The sequence below is a fragment of the Lactuca virosa genome, chromosome 6 (assembly GCF_052849685.1).
Source record: "Lactuca virosa cultivar CGN04683 chromosome 6, Lactuca_virosa_CGN04683_v6, whole genome shotgun sequence".
In the NCBI taxonomy this organism is placed as follows: domain Eukaryota; kingdom Viridiplantae; phylum Streptophyta; class Magnoliopsida; order Asterales; family Asteraceae; genus Lactuca; species Lactuca virosa.
Genome location: NC_136431.1, coordinates 31,967,256 through 31,988,897, shown reverse-complemented (window position 1 = coordinate 31,988,897; position 21,642 = coordinate 31,967,256). Strand labels below are relative to the sequence as shown.

Genomic DNA, 21,642 nt, shown 5'->3' with positions numbered 1-21,642 from the left:
TCGCTCCTCACGAGGGGATACTGGAGTATCACCTTCATCAGGATGAGGATCTCCACCCACTTCTGGTGTATGGCTACTCTCCTGCTCAGCCATTGCTCTGAAAATTTGAAGTAACATGGCATGTTAAAATATAAGAACTTATCATTACCCAACACCTCACTTAAGTCTTTCCTATGGTTTGTATCCATATACTCACAATGAATTCGTTCATATATTGAACTTCCGACGATTTAAGTCTAAATACCAGTCTGTGTATTTAGTTCACTTAAACTACTGCTCTGATACCATGATTGAGAGACCCCTTTCACACTTAACATTAACATAAAGTCAAAACATGCTACATGCATATTCATAATTATAATTTACATTAGTGGTCTAATTACAAAACCCTGGATACAAACCGACTAACAAGGTTTCATAAAATACATAACTACCCAGGAGTTTATAACATATATACATATACATATATATGTATGATAATTACAAACATAGTAGTGTTAACTATTCTAAGTCTTCCAACAAAACATGTTTACTCTGGATGCTTATCACCTGAAATAGTTAAACATTGAGAGGGATAAGTGGGTGACGCTTAGTGAGTTCAACAGTAGATACAATATAACGCTATGTCATATATATATAACAATATGACGGCAACAAAAGAAATAAAGGACAACAAAGGCATATGTGTATCATATGACATGCTTTCCATAACAACCAATGATTAGATTCAAGGGTTTACAATCAATAAGATACAACAATTTAGGATCATAAACATGATATTCATCATAAAAACTCCAACCCAAGTGGCACAGAAAATACAATTTATGCTTATCATATTGCTAGAATATACAGACTTTCAGCCCTACCTAGCCCGAAGCCAATACCAAAGTGATACGAGTCATGTTCTACATGGCCAAAGGCACAAAGCCAATACCAAAGTGATACGAGTCATGCTCTACATGGACAAAAGGCACAAAATCCAATGGCAAGTAATAGCCACTTAAACCAATAGCACATGAAAGCACATTGCACATATAACACATAACATACAATTGTCCATATATTGAACTCACCGTGAAATAACCGAATGTTGCGATGAAATTACCCCTTAGGTGCTTTTTGCCGGTAGAATCTAACTAGACACTATCAGCAGTTAATGATCGTCGGATCGGGAAAATGGCTCAAAATCAGCATTACGGGAGAGATGGTTACGTTTTTGTGTAAACGGAAACAAGAGGGCTGGTCCTCAATTTATAGGTCGAAAATTCGACTCTCACGTCGTGAGTCATACAAGATCACGTCGTGAGTTTGGTCCTGATCAGCTCGTAGGTTTGCCACATGTGTTCTAGGCTTGAGAGGTGTCGATGGACTACCTCACGTCGTGAGCTTTGTCAGATCTCGGAGTTTGTGCTCCGAACTTCAAAAATTCATATCTTTCGCATACAAACTCCATTTTTAACGTTCTTTATATCCACGCGTAGGTGAGACTGTGCTCTACAACTTTTGTTTAGACTTCGTCGGCTAATTTGGACTTTATTTTTAAAGTTATATTTTTAATAGGCCGGGACAGGAAAAGTCCATTAAAATTTCATAACTTCTTCATCCGACATCCGTTTTCGTCTGTCTTTTTACCGTTGAATTACTATTGACGAGACCTTCGATTCTCATTTAGGTTGTGTCGGCTAAAAATGGCTCGATCCATAATCGAATTTCGGGCTGTACACTGCTATGCCGAATCTTTAGAAAAATCATAACTTTTTGCTCGGAACTCCGTTTTCGATGAGGTTTTCATCTATACGTTTCTAACGAGATAATTTACAACTTTCAATAATATCATTTTTACTTATTTCCAACTTAAATGTTATATTTTCGTTAATTTCGATAGTTGACTTTTTGATCGGAATCACATAAGACTTCTCATCACTTCCAATACTTTCCGAATAATTCTAAACATAGTTTTACTTCAAATCTCATAAAACTATATTGTTAGAACTCAGCGCTCAAAACCATATATTATTTAATAATATTCGATTTTAAACTAACAAATATACAAAACACGATAACTGAACAAGGTTATTAACGTATATGTTACATTTTTGTTTTTCTGGAATATGGTTGTAGAATGATATTGTTATTAATGATAAAATTTACAAATGAATTCAGTATTATAATATGGATCACTCCTCTTACTATGTGTCACTGCCAAAGGAGGAATATGTTGAAATTGGGTCAACCAACGAATGGATATCAATCCTGGGATGAATGTGAGCAAACTGAAATTGTGCAAATTCTAATCTCACATGAAGAAGTTTCGATCAATTCGATCTAGTTTGTATACTTTTCAAATGGGAAGATATCTCATTCAAAAACCCATGGAGAACCCAAGGGTTTGAAATTTGATATGGTTAGTATTACTATTACATTTTCCAAGTCTTCTTAACATCGTATATTCGTATGGAAGAAATAGTTTCTTTATTGATCAAGGAGCAAATTAAAATTACAGGTGACTTTTGATTATCCATCAGAATTTTTAACTTCAGTAGGCGGTGAGATTGGCGATAGTGGATTGGTTTCCATTACATTTGGTACCAATAAACGCAAATGTGGGCCCTTTGGGGGCAATATGGGTGGTGTTCCTGCTACGTCTTTGTATCCAAAGCCTCCTGTTTATTAAAAAAATTCAGCTACGACTTTGGACTAAAGTCATCATTTGGAGGATTTCATGGGAGTTGTCGCAACTCTCGTGTGCATACCATTGGAATCTATGTCAAACCCATCATGTCACTCCTTGAGCTCACCAATGAACAATCATGATCAAGCCAAAAATCAGACAAGACTTTGAAAGTGTTTGTAATTTTGCTATGAAGAATGTATCTCCTCCATGGGTGCAAAACTGGTGTCTGTATTAATGGATGAATGTTTCAGACAGATTTGTTTGTGAATGTATCTTTTAACTATCATGGTTGATATCAAACATATAAGACATTAGAAAACCAAGTATTTTTGATCAAATGACTTATTATACGGAGACCACCTTTTTACTTGGTCTCCAAACTTTTCTAAGAGACACGCTTTTCCTCTCGACCAAATTATTAGATTTTGATTCTAAATCTATATCTAATTTTGATGCATCAAGAGAAAGTTTTTCTCTGATAAACCCATCCAAATTAAACCCACTTCCACTTTCTTGCGTCTTATTTTCACCAATACCATTTCCTTCTTCATTAGTGGAAGAGTCTTGTGTTTTGTTATATGAATTCTGATCAATGTTGAGTAGCTTCTTTATACTATCAATTGCTGGATCTACTATCATGTCCAACACACCAGTCACCCATGACCCATCATCAATAACTTCCGTACGCTGTTATCAACAGTTAATTAACCACTCATAAATACAGAAACAAAACAAATTTAACGAGTGTGGCTTATGATTTGACTAAAAAAAATTCAAATAAATACCTGTTGAAAATACAAGTTTCTGATTTCTTCAGCACGTATGGAGTTTCCTTCATCTTCTTCAAGAGAAGCCCATGTCATCCATGTGACATAGCTTTGGGAATTTATGTTTAATGATGATCTAAACAGCCTTCTTGCAGCTGATAAATTCCCAACACGCTGTTCTAAAACACCCCATGCCTTCACACATAAATGGAAATTAATTTTATTTTTTGAAAATGAAAAAAAATAAAAAATAGAAAATAAAAAAATTTAATACCTGAAGACAGCGAGCAGCACTTTCGGTTGTTGAATTGATCGATAATGCTCGTTGATAAAGTTCCCTTGCTGTTTTGATGTTTCCTTCTTTCCACTCCATCCAACCCCAAGCCTAAAATAATAAAATCATAATTACACTAAATTTTAAAGAATTATTTATTTTAATGGAAAAAGTAAATTTAATGTTGATTATATGCTTACAATCCAGACTGGTTGGTGTCTTGGGTCTAATTCTGATGCTCTTCTGAATAAAGCTCTAGCAAGATTTGCAGCTGAATGTTTGTATTCCAACAACCCAAGTGATTGAAGTAAAACAGGGTCTCTTGGATTCAATGCATGACCAATTTTTAGTAATTTTCTTCCTTGATCAATATTACCAACATTTGCTTCAAAAACTCCCCATACATGCCATGCAAATCTGTTCTTTGGACTAGCTTCCACAGCTTTCTACAATAAGTAGCATTTCTTTCATATTTATTATTTAAAAAAAAAAAAAAAAAAAAAAAAACTATACAATGGCAAATGATGCAAAAGATATTATGTTTTCACTTTTTTTCCATTTTTGATAATGCATTATTTTTTGTTTAAAATTGAACATCGTATTTTCCAATTTTGTTCAATGTTTTGACCTTTTCATTTTTATTCAGTATCACAAACAAAAGACACTATGTTTTCACTTTTTTCGATTCTGACACTGCTTTTCTCATTTTTGTTCTAAAGACACTATGTTTTCTCTTTTTTCGATTGCTGTCTGATTTTTGTTCTAAAGACACTATGTTTTCTTTTTTTTTTCGATTTTGACATTGCATTATGTTTTGTTTTAAATCGAACTTCGCATTTTCTAATTTTGTTAAATGTTGACCTTTTTATTTTTGTTCAATAGCATAAAAGAGACTTTGTTTTCAATTTTTTCGATTTTGACACTGTTTTTCCGATTTTTGTTCTAAAGACACTATGTTTTCACTTTTTCCGATTTTGACACTGCATTATGTTTTGTTTTAAATAAACATCGCATTTTCCAATTTTGTTCAATGTTTTGACCTTTTAATTTTGACACTATGTTTTCATTTTCTTTCGATTGTAACACTGTTTTTCCGATTTTTGTTCTAAAGACACTGTCTTTTCACTTTTTCCAATTTTGACATCGCATTTTCCAACTCAGCATGGCAAACTGGGTGCCTAGAGAGGGTCCCGCTGAAATGGACAAAATTGGAAAATGTGATGTTCGATACGGAATAAAAAGTAATCCAATGTCAAAATCAAGAGAAAAAAGTGAAAATATAGTGTCTTTTATGTCATTTGTCCAAAATAAAATTCAAATCATCAAATTTGTTACCTCAAAAAGCTGTCTGGCAACACGGTAATTTTCCTGTTGTACCTCAAGCTGAGCCCATGCCTGCATTAGTAAAATTCATTTTAGTCTATAAAATACAATTAATTTCTGTTAATGAAGAGGACACAGAGATACTTTAAGAAATTTCAGATGATGTAAGAAAGAGAACTTACGAGCCAGCTGGCGCAGCTTTTGGGGTTACATTTAGTGGCCTGTCTGAACAAGTATCGAGCTTGGTCAAACCGGTTTGACTTGGCTTCAAGCATTGCAAGTGTTTGATAAATGTACTCATTTCCACCACAATTCTTGAGTCCTTTACTAAGAAGATATCTAGCTTTTTTCACATTTCCAACTTTTAATTCCAAAACTGCCCATCCATGCCATGCTGCAACGTGTTTTTTATCAGCTACTGTTGCAGCATCGAAAAGCTGTCTAGCTTTTCTTATGTTTCCCATTTTGTTTTCAAGAACAGCCCAACACTGGTTTTAGATAAGAACATGTATGTAAGAATTAGGATTGACAAGAATAGTCCCTAGAGTTTGCTTTAAATAGCAAAACTGACCTGCCAAATGTAGGCGTTTTCGCCTTGTGTTGCTTGACAACCTTTCTCGTAGACTGTTCTTGCTTCGCTTGATTTTGATTGCTTGCCTAATATCTTCCCTAGTGCCACATAAGACCTCCCATCTTCAGGCCAAATTGATATGCACTTCACACCATTGAATTTTGTATAAAAATATCTTAGGAACATCATATATACAAATACACGAGCTTCTCACAACAGAAATGGCAGCAGATCAAGAGCATTTACAATAGCATTTTATCTCATCATTAGTTGTATTTATGTGTACTCAATTTGGGAACACTACGGTTAATGATCTAAATGTCTTTCATTGGAGTTTGCCTGGATTTACAAATAAACGTATTTGAATTTAATACGATCATCAAAAACTTTGTAAGCATGCCAATTGTCAAGTCAAAATTCATCTAATGCACCGAAATTAGCTACTTGCATCAACAATGGATAAAATCGATTCTAACAGAATAATCGTCACTAGAATTGACTGAATTGTATACCTTTTGAAGAACTTCTTCAGCTTCCTTGTATCGAAAGTTCCTCGCCAACACTTTAGCTCTATACAACGCCAGATCTAAATTAACACCAAGCGGTTTGTCACCGGAGCTCGAAGAACCAACTCTCTTCGGCTCAAAAATCGGCATCTTCATCGCAAACTTAGATAAATTAGCATCAATCACAGACGACGTCGACGTGGAAGACGAACTTTTTTCTACTTCGATCTCACTTTCCACATCGTCATCTTCTCCATACTCACCATCTTCGGTAGACTCCATCACCGGCCTGCGAACGACAAGTAGCTCCTCCAATGTTCGTTTCTCTGTGCCTTCACTTCCAGTATCATCACATTCGACAGGAATTGCATCTTCGCGAAGTACCGGTGCCGGAGACGATGCGGCGGCGGAGGAAGAAGCGTCGAGAGCATGTACACACGGAAATTGGAGGTGAGAATGTGTAAATGAGGGTTTAATGAGGGTGGTGAAGTGTAACTTCGAGGTGGCTCCATTAGAAGGAGAAAACAGAGGAAAGTGTTGTTTTGAGGAAGATAGCTTCATTTCTCTCACACACCACAAACGTCTTGGCGGGGATTTGAGGTTGGTGAAGATTGAAACGACGATTTTGCCCTTCAATGTATTTCCAAAAGCATCGTTTGTTGGGGGTGTTTGGTAATTTTGTTACTACAGAGAGCCACTGGCTAGAGATACGCCACGTTGCTGAGGTAAAATAGGTGGATGAGATCTTAAATAATGGAACACTGATTTCTTGTACACGTGGAAGATTTGCATTGGTTGTAAAGTATCAGATAAGTTGATCAGGTAGGCTTTTTTATGACTGGGGGTTTAGGGAGTTTGACACATATACAATAATATTTGAGAAAATAGATGAAGCCCAAAATACTACAAAGTATTGTGTATTGACTAATAAAGAGCAATACTTAAATCCAAATTGCAATTCATGATGTAATTGTTTTCATTATATATTTTACAACTCTAACTATAGTTATAATACGGAAATAGATAAAACACATATATAAGGCCCATATACATAAGTAGAACTTGGGTTTTACTGACGCCCCTTGGCACTTGAGGCCATGGGCCTTCATATCGCCTATAGTTGGATCGGGTATGTTGTTTGATGTTATACGGTTATGATACCAAGTTGTTATAGTTATTGTTGGTAGTTTGATGTCATGCGGTTGATGTTATCTAATTGTAAAGTTAGGTTGTGGTTGTTTTTTGTGTTATGCATGTGGTTTATGATATTTTATTAATCATTACTATGTTATATGACATATTGATTATCATAATAGTTTCATGTAGTATCATTCCATATTATTGTGTTGTATAGATTGATCGATAAGGTAATGAGATCATTGTGCAACAAAAAAATAAGTAATACATACAGAAAAATTGTTTGGGATTAAATATTTTAATAGGTTTATGTTTTTTTTTTTTGTAAAAATGATTATGAGCTTATGTGGTACAAAAATATAGTTTAAAAAAAATGTTTAAATTAGCTTATGTTGTACCAAAAAGCAATAAGTGATAAATCGGTTTTAGAATTTAGCAATTTTTGCGTATATATGTAAAATAACAAAAACAATTGTCATGATTTGGTAAATTATTATGCATCTAGCTCGTCATGAAAAAAGAAAAAAGAGGTTACAATCCATATGATTTTTAGGGTTAAACGATGAGAAAACGGTCAATTGGTCTCCTAATATAATATTTTTTTTGAAACAAGTTATAAGTACTTTCAAATAAGTTTGAAAGAAACAAGATATCATGGACCCGGTTATTTAAATTAGTAAACATTGTTTTTTAGTTTAATCCATGAAAACACTTAAAATTATTTAGTATGATATCAAACCACAATAAACTGATAAATATCAATCATATACAAATTGTCATGAAGTGAACCAAAAAATTAGTTTATAAAGCTAGTTTTTTAAAAGCTACTTATCCAAAAGCATTTTGACGATCTTACGAAGCTTTTTTAAAAATACATTATACCAACGGCAAAAACTTATATTATTAGTTAAAAAAACCGTTTATTAGTGAATGTCTCTACACTTTTTTAGATGTCTTTGCACTTTTCCAATTCGTTCTTTATTTTTAAATTGTTTCCCCCTAAAATGATTTTACATAACCTAAACACATATGTACACTTATAGCAAAAAAACTACAAATTTACCCGTGTTCTTTACCTTATTTTTCCTTTTACGGATAGATCATAGATATGGCTTAGGGTTTGTTCGTTGTACGGGTCTGATAAGAGGTTGGGTCTGACTCGGTCAGATTCAGACTGTTTATATCTCATTTAGAAGTCTCGAACTCGGTTAGAAAATCAAAGAACTATTATTTATACATACTTTAATTAATATGTATTACAAGTTTGTCTTATAATAATAAATTATTTTTCTATATACTTTTTTATGTCATTTTATATTTTACATAGTTTATCGGTTAGTTTTTACCAAATGTTGTTTTTTCTCAAGTAGTTTATCAACTATCAACTAATTCTTTTACCAAGCTACTAACATTTTAGCTATTTGTTATTTTGTCAAACATAGCCTTAAAAAATTTTAATATGCTAAACTATATACTAAAACTTAAATAACAAAACCAACCAATTTTTGTATCTAATCGATATACTTTATTTAGCCTAAATTATATACTAAATTCAAATAACAAAACCAACCGATTTTTTTACCTAATCGATATACTTTATTTAGCCTAAACAATCCGCATCCCTATTTACCATCGATGAATTATACAAGGCAATACTTAATGTCCTTTTCACATAAAATATTTCGCCACTATGCACTAAAATTAAAATAATACATAATACTTAAATAAACAATTAACATTGTAAGAAAAAGAATCAAACCTTTTTGTCATTTTCCTTCGCTAACAGATTCTAAACACTAATCAAAGCATCTTTATTAACACTTAAACACACACCAAAAACTACAAACATAACCTCCATACCCAATACCAAAAAACCATGACAAATCCCCTCTTTTTTGCCTCACTCTCCATCCCGCTTATTGCGATTCCTCTTCTCTATTGGGTCTACACCTATCCCAAAAACAAATACAAGCAAACCAATCTTGTTCTCTATGTGCATGACTACCTCACCGGTGATGACAAGTCAGCAATGACAGTGGCCGGAAAAGACGGGCCCACCACTAGCATCATGCATTTCGGGACCCTTCTGGCACATGATGATCCAGTAACTGTAGGCCCTGATCCCAAGTCTGAAGAAGTTGGAAGGGCGCAAGGTATGTACATCAACAGTCAACTAGATGGGAAGGCACTGTATATGATCTTTTCTGTCATGTTCACCGATGGGGAGTATAAAGGAAGCACACTCGAGATTCAGGGAGCCGATCCTTTTGTGTTGAAAGAAAGAGAATTTTCAGTTGTTTCAGGAACAGGTTATTTTCGGTTTGTGAGGGGGTATGGGATCATGACTACAGAGTTTCTTGACATACAGAATTTGAGAGCTATTATCAAGCTTAATATAACGGTGAGGCATTTTTAAATGTTGCATTGTGGATTTAGATTTTAATTCCATATGGAAGTCTCACTCTCAACGCTTATTTATTGTTTTGGCTGGGCTGCGATTAAACTTGTGTTAACAAACGCCCATCAGTTGCAACTTTGTGGCTTGAAGCCTTTAAGGCTTTAACCATCACTTTAGTGGACTTTTGGCCCATTGTTTCGGGATTATCAACTATGTGTATTTCTATATCTAATAAACTTCGTCATCTTCTCCTCTATAAAACCATTGGCTAAATATGTATTTTAACAGAAATAATCGATTGTTAATCAGAGATTAAAATCCTTATGTATGTTTATGGTTTATATTTTTGTTCATACCGAAGCTTACTCCTCAGTTTTAAGGAAAACGTTCAACAACATTGTCTTTACAAATTACAAGGCACATTAACGTCGACAAATAAACTATCATTTTATCCAACATATTTGTTCTATTTGAGTAACCCAGGGACTTAATGACTTTATAGTTTTATATCAAACTTTAAAAGTGTATAGTTATTGTCTTAATAATTAGTAGGTTTCGAAAGGTATAAAACATTCTGTGATAATACAACTGTAAGAAAGCAAGCAACGCGTGACAAAATCTCAAGGATAGCACATATGATTTTAGGAGTCCACACCAGAAAAATTTCCCAAAACGTTTACATTGTGCTGCAAAAATTGAGGGGTTGCACTGGCCACCCCGGAAACCCCTTAAATTTGCCCATGCATACGTCTGAGGTAAACAAGTTGAATAAAGAACTTTGAAACATTGGAAATTGTTGATTTATTTTTGTTAATGTATAAATTGGAATTTGGTGACCCGAACGAATAATCCGACCCGAAATAAACTGCCGGTTGGAATTCAACTAAACAAGTTAAGCAACTTCATACACACGATAGATGATTTATGTAAAATACGTGGAATAAACTTTTGAAAAAATTTGCAAACGAAGAACTGTAAAACTGAATAGAGTATTTAGCGTTGTTTAATCAAAGTGACATACGTCCATAGACGAACGAGAGAGAAATGATTTTATTAACTTCTAAAAACAATTACAATTACTCACAAAATGGTATACCTCACTTGAACTCTTAAACAAAAATAATCTTTTTGCTGACAAACTGCTCCAAAGGATAAGTTTTTAACCTCATAATTATTGTTCTTAAATGTGTTCCCGTACACTAGCCACGAAATAATGATGGGAATATGTGCTTATTTATAGGAAAGTATGAGAATACCCTAATTCTGATGGGTAAGGCTCATCCATAATTAGGCTCTAAACGAAATCAACCAATCACATGACATCATGCAACTGCTTCTAGAATCTTCAACCTTGAGTGATGTGCATGGCCACCCGTCATTAACCTAAGAGCACGTTCTCAAGACACAACATCACCATCTCAACTCCAGCAACACATTCTCCAACCGCTTGAGCACATTCAACACATAGGCAATGGATTCACAAAGTGCCTAACCTTTTACCAAATTATTGACAACACTTTCTGAATCCTCGTAATGCTTTATGATGCATGGCAACGCTTTCTGATTCCTGCCAACATACAACATCGCACATGTTATTCTGTTTAGCTCTCTTTCTCGAAATCAATCTTCATCTACATTGTCTCCTCTATTGGACCCTCTTCCTTTGTCTTTGGTACTTAGGATATTACTAGAAGCTTCTTCGGAACTTCATGTGCGCATATCATCACCAATGATTAAAACGTGAATGTCAGCTTAGCGCTTTCTGCTGAACTGCTAACTGTTGTCAGTGTACCGGACCAACTAACGACAAAGATGATAATATTAGCAATGTCTGGATTTCATCCCTGAATCTAATGTTAACCGAAATCAACCTTGTGATGATTGAATTGAACTCATTAACATAATCAGTTACCTAGCCACCTTCACCAAAAGGCATTTGGCCTAGCGGTAAGAAGTGATCCTCTCAAACGAGAGGTCATGGGTTCAAGTCTCTTAAGAGGCATAGTTTGTCATTTAAAAAAATAAAACTAGCCACCTTCCTTCATCTTTAGATTCACCAACTACCGAATCAAGAAAACCTTATTCATTGCTGAAGGTTCTTCATACATATTAGACAATGTGTTTATCAATTTGTAGGCAGTCTTCATAATGACAAAATTGTAAGCTGGTTTTTTCTCTAGAATTCGGAATCGTGGTATTCGAATTTGTCGATCCTAACTTTTCCATCTTCAACCATAACTCTAATCTCACTTTGTTGGGATTCAACAAAACAAGTTAAGCAACTTCAAACAAACGATAAACATTTCTGTAAAATACGCGGAATAAACATCTGAAAAGTTTTGCAAAAGAAATTTTGTAAAACTGAACACAGTATTTTAGTCAAAATATAAGAATGATTAATTTTAGAAATATTTACATAATGAAATACTATTTAATAAAAAAAACATAATGAAATACTATTTAATAAAAAAAACATTATATGTAAAAAAACATAAAAACAATGTTGGTAAAAAAAAGTTTATTCCAATGATAATAACCAAGAGTAGGTATAATTAAAGAATTTTGTGTATACCGTTATTAAATATGGTTTTTGTATAGGCTAAACTCTAAATATTATATATGTGTTTCTTAAACTTTTAAATTATTAGATTTGCTCAAATCATTTTTTAATAGTTTAAATATTTTATAATCCTTTTCATATTTTTAAATCATTAAAATTGAAAAAATAGATGGACCATTTTTCCCTTATCTTCTAAATCCTAGGACTTCTTCACACGATCATTGGTTTTTATCCTCTCGTCGTCTTCTTGACGATCATCGGTGTTCATCTCACTTCGTCTTCCTTTTTTCCTTTCATTAGCTTCTTTCTTTCAATACGTGTATAAGCAACAAGTAATTATGTTGTCTTCCTTTTTGCCCTATCGATATCTTCCTTCTTGCTTTTGATTAATTTTAGTATGTGTTTGATAAATTTTATGTGTGCGGTTTTGATCTTTTGATTTTAATGTCTTAGATTCTTGATCTTAAACTCTTTTATGGTAGCCTTGAATATGATTTTCCACCAATCCCTTTTCATATATGCTCTTCGTTTTGGAAACAAAATCAAGCAGAACTTGCTGGAATTCATGTTTGAAAAGAAAAGATGACCGTATGTTCGCCAAAAATACTAAATTATAGGTCATAATGGTATTTTATAAACAAAATAAATTGTTACATATATAAAATAACACAAATAAAATAACTAGATATATAAAAATAAAAATATATTATTATCCTAAGGTGGACCGGTGGAGGAATAATGTACAACGCAAACACATGCTACAAGGGCTTTAAGCCTTTTAGCCCCATGGTCTCAACTCTCAAATTGATTTGAGACCCACCAAACCCTAGCATCAAACATCTTTTCCCTGCAGAGAAAAAGTTAGAAGAACCATGTCTGATGAAGTGGTTGTAAACGGTGCCGGCACCGACGTGGATGTTGAAATAGCAGCAAAGGAAGAAGATTCCGACGGAACTATGAACCTAACTGTTCAAAAATTGATGCAAAAGCTCGCGATTTTGGAGCAGGAAAAACAAGAACTTATCAACGATAAGGAATCGGCCACTGCAAAAATCAAGGAACTTGAGGATGAGATCAAGATGTCTGAATCCGATATGAGGGCATTGACTTCGATTGCTGGAAGGGCGGCTGAACTCGAGACTGAGGTGTCGAGGATGCAACATGATTTAATTTCGTCGATGTCGGATGCACAAGAATCTAATGCTGAGCTATCTGAATTGAAACGAGTCGTGGAAGAATTAAAGAAGAGCGAATCGGAGAAAGCAGAGAAACTTGATGTTATTGAGAACGAGAGGAACTTGCTGTTGGAACGTTTGAATAAAGAGGCCGAAAAGCTAAAGGAGGAGGAGAATCAAATTCGCGAACTCGAGAGGAAGATTGAGAGTCTTGAGACGAGGGAGAGTAGTCAGAAGAGTGAGAGGCTCATGGTTGAGGAAGAAGCTAAAGCGAAAATCAGCAAGAAAGATGATCAAATACAGAGTTTGAGTATGATGGTTGACGAGTTCCAATCTGTAATCGTCAAGAATCGCGCTGATATGGAGAAATCAGAAAAGGAGAAAGAGGAGTTGGAGTTTAGGAAGAATGATTTGGAAGCCCTGTTGAAGAATTCGGAGAGTAAGGTTAAGGAGATGGAGGACAGATTGGATCAATTACAAAAAGAATTGGAAGCGTATGAGAAGATTAACAGTGTTCTGAAGGAGAAAGTGGTAGAGGATACCAATGGCATAGAAGCTAAGAGAGGTATCGTCCTCAATGGTGATGAGAAGAAGCTCGATTGGCCCATCGTTGCTGTGGGAGCTGGTGCTATTGCTACAATAGCACTTGTGTACTTCCGTCATGCAAACAGGTGAGCCTGAGGTTTTCTTTGTGTTCTAATTAAAAATATGCTTTGAGTTTTATAGGTTTTTTGAGTTGATCGGCTTGAACCATATTCTAAAGGACATGTTTTATTTGTCCAATAATCGTAGTCTATGTTTTGTATTGGTATAATATTTTTCATTTTATCCTTTTATATCATGATTGTCGATTTTGGTGTGTTAATTAGAAAAAAAAGGTACTATTTGTCTAATTTTCTGTCCATTGGAATAGTTGCTCCTCCTATGGCCTCTTATTTCTTTTATGTTTTGTTTTGTTGTTGCGAGATCTTTACATACATTTTTTATGTATTGTGTTGGGATTTTGATTTTGCATGGTTGTGGTGTTTGTTTTTCTTGTTCTGGAAACTAATATAGGAACAGTGTCAGATTCTAGGATATCATGGTTGCTTATGTTTCTTTTTTTTTTTACCCTCTTTGAACTGTCTTCTACTGGAATGGGTATAAGACTAGTTCTTTGGTAGATGAAACGATGATGCTAAGTAGTCAATAAAGTAAAAGGGTAAACACCATCCATTGGTGGTCTCGCTATGTTGAGATAAATCACAATGCGTATTGTGTAAGGAGTGATGCCTCCTATATATAAACATGTGACAAGTTAAAATAACATAGATACTAAATAATAAGTGACTTGCTAATTTTGCCTTGAGACGAAAGTAGCATGCTATTTCTGTATTAAAAGAGAAAGTAGCATGCTAATTTTGCCTTCATACAAATTTCAGCCACTTTGTTCAAAGATGCCCTCTTTTAACATTTTTTCGATGAGATTAATCTTGCCTTAAAATTATAGAAGACGGTTACGATTAATTGGTGAATTGATATGTAATTTGGTGACTGCATTACATGTGTATCGACAATTAGATTCTACATAAAAACAAATAGTTACATTACATGGATGTGAAAACAAGTTTTCATGTTGTTTGTTCGCCTTCTATTCATAGATGGTTAATTATGACCATTTTGGACATACAGTTTTTTCTATTTACAATCAAACCAAGAAAAGTTCAATATTATGGTTGCTTTTGCTTCACATCTCTTATTCTTGTAACACTTACTATATATATATATATATATATATATATATATATATATATATATATATATATATATAGGTTAGTGTGTTTCTTACATTTACTATGTGTTATAATACACCAATAGAAATTTAGTAAAATTAAATAATAATTTAATTAAATAAAGATACATATTAAATGATTTACATAATTGTATGTATATTAAATGATATCCATAATTATAATTCTCTTTTTATTAAACTAATTAAATTCGTCATTAATATCAGCAATAACATTCTTTCAGAATGAATTCGTATTTAGGTTTTTATGTATGGATTCGTGTTTTGTTTCAGGGCACACTAACTTAAAATATAATCAAATTGCATGGAAAATATGAAGAACTAGAGTGTATTCTACTAGAATACACTCTCATTCTGCTAGAATACAATCTCATTGTTTTTTATACGAATTCATTTTGAAAGAATATTATTGCTGATATTAATGGCGAATGTAATTAGTTTCCATAAAAAAAGAAATTATAATTATAGATATCATTTAATATACATATAATTATGGAAATCATTTAATATCTATCTTTATTTGATTAAATAATAATTTAATATTTACTAAATTCTTAATGATGTATTATAACACACAATAGATGTGAGAAACATTTGAACCTCTATATGAGCTAGGTTCAAATGTTTCTATCAACTATTGTGTGCATGTATGCACCAATAGGAATTTAGGAATAAATAAATAATCAAAATAAAGATAGATATGTAATTTTGCATATAAAATAAATAATAATCAAATTTAAATCCCTTGATTCATGGATCAATCCCCTTAAATCAAGCCATCTGTGACCCTATGCCTCCAAGAAGTCATCATCTTCTTCACCCAACAACCATCGTCAAAACTCAACTTGGTCATCATCTTCTCTACTACAACCCACCAGATAACCCCATTAATCCCCTCTGATTACATCAAGACTGACGCAACTACTTTATACCAAGAAGAAAGGGCATAATACTTTGATAGTTGGAGATTGGAGAAGAACGGGAGGTCAATTTGGCTTTATTAATTCAATATAACAACTACAAATGTTCGATTATCCTTAAGTTTTTGCTCATCAGGTCTGATTTCGTTATCTATTTTCTTTTTTGCGTGGCTCTAATTGACTTCTGTTTCCTTTGTCCCAAAAATGATCTCTTGCAAATCATTATTAGTCGTTTTCATAGATGTCCAATTAGGTCCGATTTGTACTTAGTTTATCTTTGGGATCGTTAATATTTACATCAGCATTGACAGATACGTCAAGATAAACTCGGATTTAAACATGTTTGTCAGGTGTTTGTTGAAATGTCAGATGCGTTGAAATGGTAGATGCTTTAAGATATGCTCTTGCAGTAACACCATTAGGAAAATTGGTTGTTCTTGAACACCACCCTCACTTTATTAGAATGTATTGGGGTGTTGTAAGCACTGTTTTCTGTGCAGAAATTATTGAATCGACTGATGCTTATGTGTTTGCTAAAACTATATTCAAGGATTACAACTCCTTAGGTTACTTTAACAATTTAATTTTGTGTTTTTCTTAACCTCTTTACCAATTTACTGTTTATATATCTTCGTTGAATTTTTTGTTGATGGATTATGAAACTAGTTTTTACTATAACAAGTTTCTCAGAGAATGTTATCATCATATAGTTCGATTTGATGGCAATTCTTCTTATAGGATGGACCATGTAGGAACACAATAGTTGCTAGAAACACATGAACCTAGCCCATTCTGATGACAATTATTCTTAACATTTTTTTTATGATTTCTTTGTCTATTTATAAGGATCATGGTCTTTGTCGATACACACCTAGCACCCACATTATTATTCTAACTTTATTAATTGTTTTAGATGAATTTTGGCTTGTTTGATGATAATGCCTAACAAGTGTTTGTTGAAATGCCTGAAAGAGAATCTAAAGAATTTAACCTTGTGGTATGCATTCTGTCAGAATTACTAGTAACACATGTTTTATGTAATTGTTTTAAAAGATAATTAATTTGTCTGTGTATTATTTTGGTTCAATTTGTGATTTTGAATTCCAATATCTATTGTCTCTCGTTATTGTATATTTGGAATCTAAAATTATATTACCAGTAAGGCGATACTTTTGAATGTATTCTATCTATTCTGTCAGAATGTATTCTGCCAGAATATATTATATGCATTCTGCCAAAATGTATTCTGTCATATTCTATGTATTCTACCAGAATATATAAAGTTATAGTTAATTGCAAGTAACATGTTTTTAACCATTATTAGTTTTTGTTGTATTTGTGATACGAATGGCTGGGAGAATGTGTTGAAGACCTAATAGGAATAACTTGAAGAATGAATAAAGTTTGATCATACTCACAATTTAAGAATGTTGTTATTTTTTAAGAATTTTATTCATTTTTTTTTATATTCTTTTAGAATATGTATAATTATATTAAAATGTATAAGGGTTTTAGTCTGTAAGAATATGCATGAATTTGTATTTAAGTTCGGATGTATAAGAATATATTAGAATGTTGTTATTTTTCAACTTCGGATTCAAGAATTTTGTTATTCTTCAATAATATTCTAATAGAATAAAATTCTGAAAGAACATTATTCTAACAAAAAAATATTCTGACAGAATAAAATCAGTTATGTTTACAAAGTATGTTAGAATTACAATTAATTAATTAATCGGTTATATTCATTGTAAAATCGGTTATGTAATTCATATGCGATTCACTTGTGATTTACATGTGAATCACATATGATTTACATGTGATTTACATGTGATTTCTTTTCTATATTGATATGAGATTGGCTAAATTCCAAAACAACAACTTCCAAAATATAACACTAAAGAAGCAGATTTCATAATATACTAACCATTCACCCCGAACATCTGTAACAGTGCGTATAAAATTCCTTCTTGTTAAGACATATTCATTGTAAATAACCCATTATGGCTTGTGGTCCAGACAGTTTAATGGGTGCAAATGAACCACCTGCAATGCAAATCAAAAGAGACTTGGTTGTGCTTAGAGTATGGAGTGAAATAGGTAAGTAAGTTAATTAAGGAAGTGTACTACTACTGACTTGGTTATCTTTGCCGGTCAAATAATGTCCAGTACACTCCAAATGTGCAACTTGCATGAAATAGCCTGCCAGCATGGTTTTCTTGATGTTGATGTAATAGTCCCGACTGTTGAAATCTGTGCTGCATAACTTGAGGTTGAACCTTGCCATGATACGAGCCAGCTGTTGCCTCACATTATCTGCAGAATTGAGGGCCCTTTGATTCACAAAGTTCTCATAGCACCATGATTGATCATCATCTATAAACAACACCAAAACTTTATTACTATTATATTTCTAGAAACAGATGATGAGAGAGGAAAAGGGGAAGGGGCTCTTACTGTTTTGCTTGTAGACATGATACACATTCAAGAGCGTGAGATGATCCCCATCGACGTGACCAAATCTTGCTTTCACTTCGTCAGCAACCTTCTGAGCTTCTCTAGGCCGTACAAAGCAATTCCAAGTAGTATAAAAGATGGATCAAATTTCTATCAGATTAAAGTACTCAAGAGTGTTACAGGAAACATAAAGAGGCATACAAAGCATACTTCTTGTTATGGAATGACAAAGAAGTCCCAACAGTGTTTTCTGAAAGTTACCATCTATTAAAGCTTTTAATTACTTCATCTTGGCTTCAGTGAAGAGGACATGGTGATTGACATGAGGATCATACTTTTGAAATTCAAGCTTTGTTTGTATCTTCCTTGGGTTCTTCTTCTTAACATAGAAGAAACCTGTCCCTGCAGCAGAAACTAGGCGTATGAATATCGTAGCACTTTTTTTCTTCTCTGTCATTTTTTAATCTGCAAACACACCAGACAACAGAACATCAGTCAAAAAAAGCAAACCAATTTCACAAATGGATAACAAGGCTAATGTGTATCGAGGCATCACATAAGTTCATAAAAAACACAATGGCATACAATTCTCATAATTCATAATCAGATAACATATTAGGCTCCAATTCGCAATCTTGGAATTATTGGATTCACAATGTACCTGAAACAATTCAGTTAAAAATCTACTGCGATTCTTATTTCTAACATGGAACACAATCATAAAACAGTCAAAGAGATATAGCACACGGAATTGGAGGAGATAAAAAAAAGACAATTTTTTGAATCTAAATAAATGTCCTAGATTGTTTATATGAAAAGTGTTGGATTGCACCGAGTAATCATCCATGGCTGTTCTTCACCTTGCCTTCATGATTCATGAAGCTTGTCGTTTCAAATTTTCCACATTAACCACACGTGCATATGCGAGCAGAACCACAGCCATGTAAGCAGCTCTGATATCTTTAAAGAGATTAACCATGCATATGGATGTGGTTGTTATTTATGTATTTTTTAAATACATAAATAAAACGATTTATTCGGTCTAGAAAAGAAACAAAACTTATGTATACAACAACACCTAATCTGTAATTTACTCTATACTTAATAAATATTGTGAACGTGTGGGTATAAAGATCGTTTAAATCTGTGATCATATGAAGATTTTATGACGTTTCAAAGTTGGACAAAAAATCAAAAAAATGTTGAAATGTTGTACAAAAGTCATAACAGCCACTGTTTGGAGCTACATAACTTAGCCAAAGTCAAACCAAATAAGTTGTTTCTTAAGCCTAAAACGTATAAAAGACAGAGGAATACAATCTGGGAAAAAAAATCGCCTCATTCCGAGCTCGTATGAAGATTTTATGATGGTTCAAAGTTGGACAAAAAATCAAAAAAATGTTGTAATACATCGTAACAGCCACTGTTTAGGGTTGTGTAACTCAGCGATATCTTAATCTATTAAGCTATTTTTGAGCCTAAAACATTACCAATACAAAGAACTACAATCTAGAAAAACAATCTACCATTCCGAGATCATATGAAGATTTTATGGTTGTTCAAATAACAAAAACAATCTTAAAAAAAACTGAAATTATAGAAAACAAATTCCTTTTGTACATGAAACTCAAGCACAAACTAGAAACATATGCAAATCGCATGTAGTAGTCAAAATTGACATTCAAAGAACACAAAAATTACATTCACACATCAAGAATCGATTTTATCAAAGCAAGATTAATAGCCATACCTTTAATTGGAGGAGGATGGTTATAAAATCGACAATGAAGAAGTGAAGTCGTCTTTGTTCCAATTGAGCAACAGCGAAAATCGGCAACAAATTGAAGTCGTGAATGATGATCCACTCGATGTACGACTGTTTGTAGGGCAAACGATACGAAGACGTGGGGCGAATGAGCGATTGCATGAGAAATCGAGTAAAAAAATCGGATCGATGTTCTCAATGGGGTTTGAATAGGGGTAAACTGAAATCTCCGCTTTTTTTTTCAATTCTCGATCGATGACTATTTTTTATTTTCTCCCCTTTTCCCTCTTAAAAATAGAGAATTGTTTTGATGGAAAAGGAATTGATTTATTTCTCAATTTCCTATTTTTTGTATTAACCAAACAAGAGAAAAAGAATCAATTTCTTTTCCCTTGGTTTATTTCTCTGTACCAAATACCCCCTAAATGTACAAAAAAACATATATTAAGGACTATAGAACTAAATGTATACAAAATTAGAAATATATTACATTTTTAAGTCATTTTTCCGGCTTACCTGAAGTAGCCAGTCATAAGGACTAAATGTGTACAATTAAACAAGTTGAAAAAGTAAATGTGAACGTAAAAAACTCAGTGACCAAATATATATATATATATATATATATATATATATATATATATATATATATATCAAAAAATATATTACATTTTTAAATCATTATCAATTTATATATTAATTACAAATAAAAATGAGAGACTACAAACCAATAAATTATATATGATAATTGTTTGCAAGTGTGTTTGATTAATGATTATGTTTTGATAGTTGATAGGTAGATTTACTCCGTTTGACAGGTTATAGGGTACTTAGGTTTACTCCGTTTGACAGGTTATAGGGTACTTAGGTTTACTCCGTTTGACAGGTTATAGGGTACTTATATATACACGAAGGATTTGTGTATAAGGGTACTATTATTGATACCCCTTAATGATTGCATTTTCACTTACCATACCCCTTTAATAATTACTCCATCCGTCCCAAAATTATTGTCCACCTTACTATTTTAATTTGTCCTAAATTTATTGTCCACTGCCAAAAGTAGATATACATTTTTACCATATTACCCTAACATTTAATAAAGTAAACTTGAATAATTACAAATGCACATTTTCCATTGTTTTTAGATAAGGGCAAGAGGGTCATTTTACTCAAAAAGACAAAACTAATGATTGATTTTCTTAATTTGTGTGTTTTTTGTCTGTGAACAATAATTTTGAGACGGAATAAATACTTTATAGGTAGATTGCAAAATTCAATATTGATAATTAATCAATCATTGTTTGGTAGTTTGTAAAAGTAATTATT

At 33.0% G+C, this 21,642-nt stretch overlaps 2 protein-coding genes and 3 pseudogenes across 2 annotated transcripts; 2 read left to right on the top strand and 3 right to left on the bottom strand.

Moving 5' to 3' along the window:
- Nucleotides 1–2,985: 2,985 nt before the first annotated feature.
- Nucleotides 2,986–6,759, bottom strand: HCF107 (high chlorophyll fluorescent 107). The gene is made up of 8 exons (XM_079055541.1): nucleotides 6,122–6,759; nucleotides 5,610–5,753; nucleotides 5,221–5,526; nucleotides 5,051–5,110; nucleotides 3,916–4,161; nucleotides 3,716–3,826; nucleotides 3,460–3,636; nucleotides 2,986–3,361 (listed from the first exon to the last, which is right to left on the bottom strand). The coding sequence occupies exons 1-8, from the start codon at nucleotides 6,674–6,676 to the stop codon at nucleotides 3,020–3,022; spliced, it is 1,941 nt and encodes a 646-aa protein (XP_078911667.1). The 5' UTR covers nucleotides 6,677–6,759; the 3' UTR covers nucleotides 2,986–3,019.
- A 2,332-nt stretch (nucleotides 6,760–9,091) lies between these two features.
- LOC145119799 (dirigent protein 1 pseudogene) lies at nucleotides 9,092–9,978 on the top strand (annotated as a pseudogene).
- A 2,971-nt stretch (nucleotides 9,979–12,949) lies between these two features.
- On the top strand, nucleotides 12,950–14,250 carry LOC145119798 (peroxisomal and mitochondrial division factor 2-like). The gene has a single exon (XM_079055542.1). The coding sequence runs from the start codon at nucleotides 13,083–13,085 to the stop codon at nucleotides 14,058–14,060; it is 978 nt and encodes a 325-aa protein (XP_078911668.1). The 5' UTR covers nucleotides 12,950–13,082; the 3' UTR covers nucleotides 14,061–14,250.
- Nucleotides 14,251–17,936: 3,686 nt separating this feature from the next.
- On the bottom strand, nucleotides 17,937–18,669 carry LOC145121419 (putative pre-mRNA-splicing factor ATP-dependent RNA helicase DEAH3 pseudogene; annotated as a pseudogene).
- A 133-nt stretch (nucleotides 18,670–18,802) lies between these two features.
- Nucleotides 18,803–19,008, bottom strand: LOC145118557 (uncharacterized; annotated as a pseudogene).
- Between the last annotated feature and the right edge of the window lie 2,634 nt (nucleotides 19,009–21,642).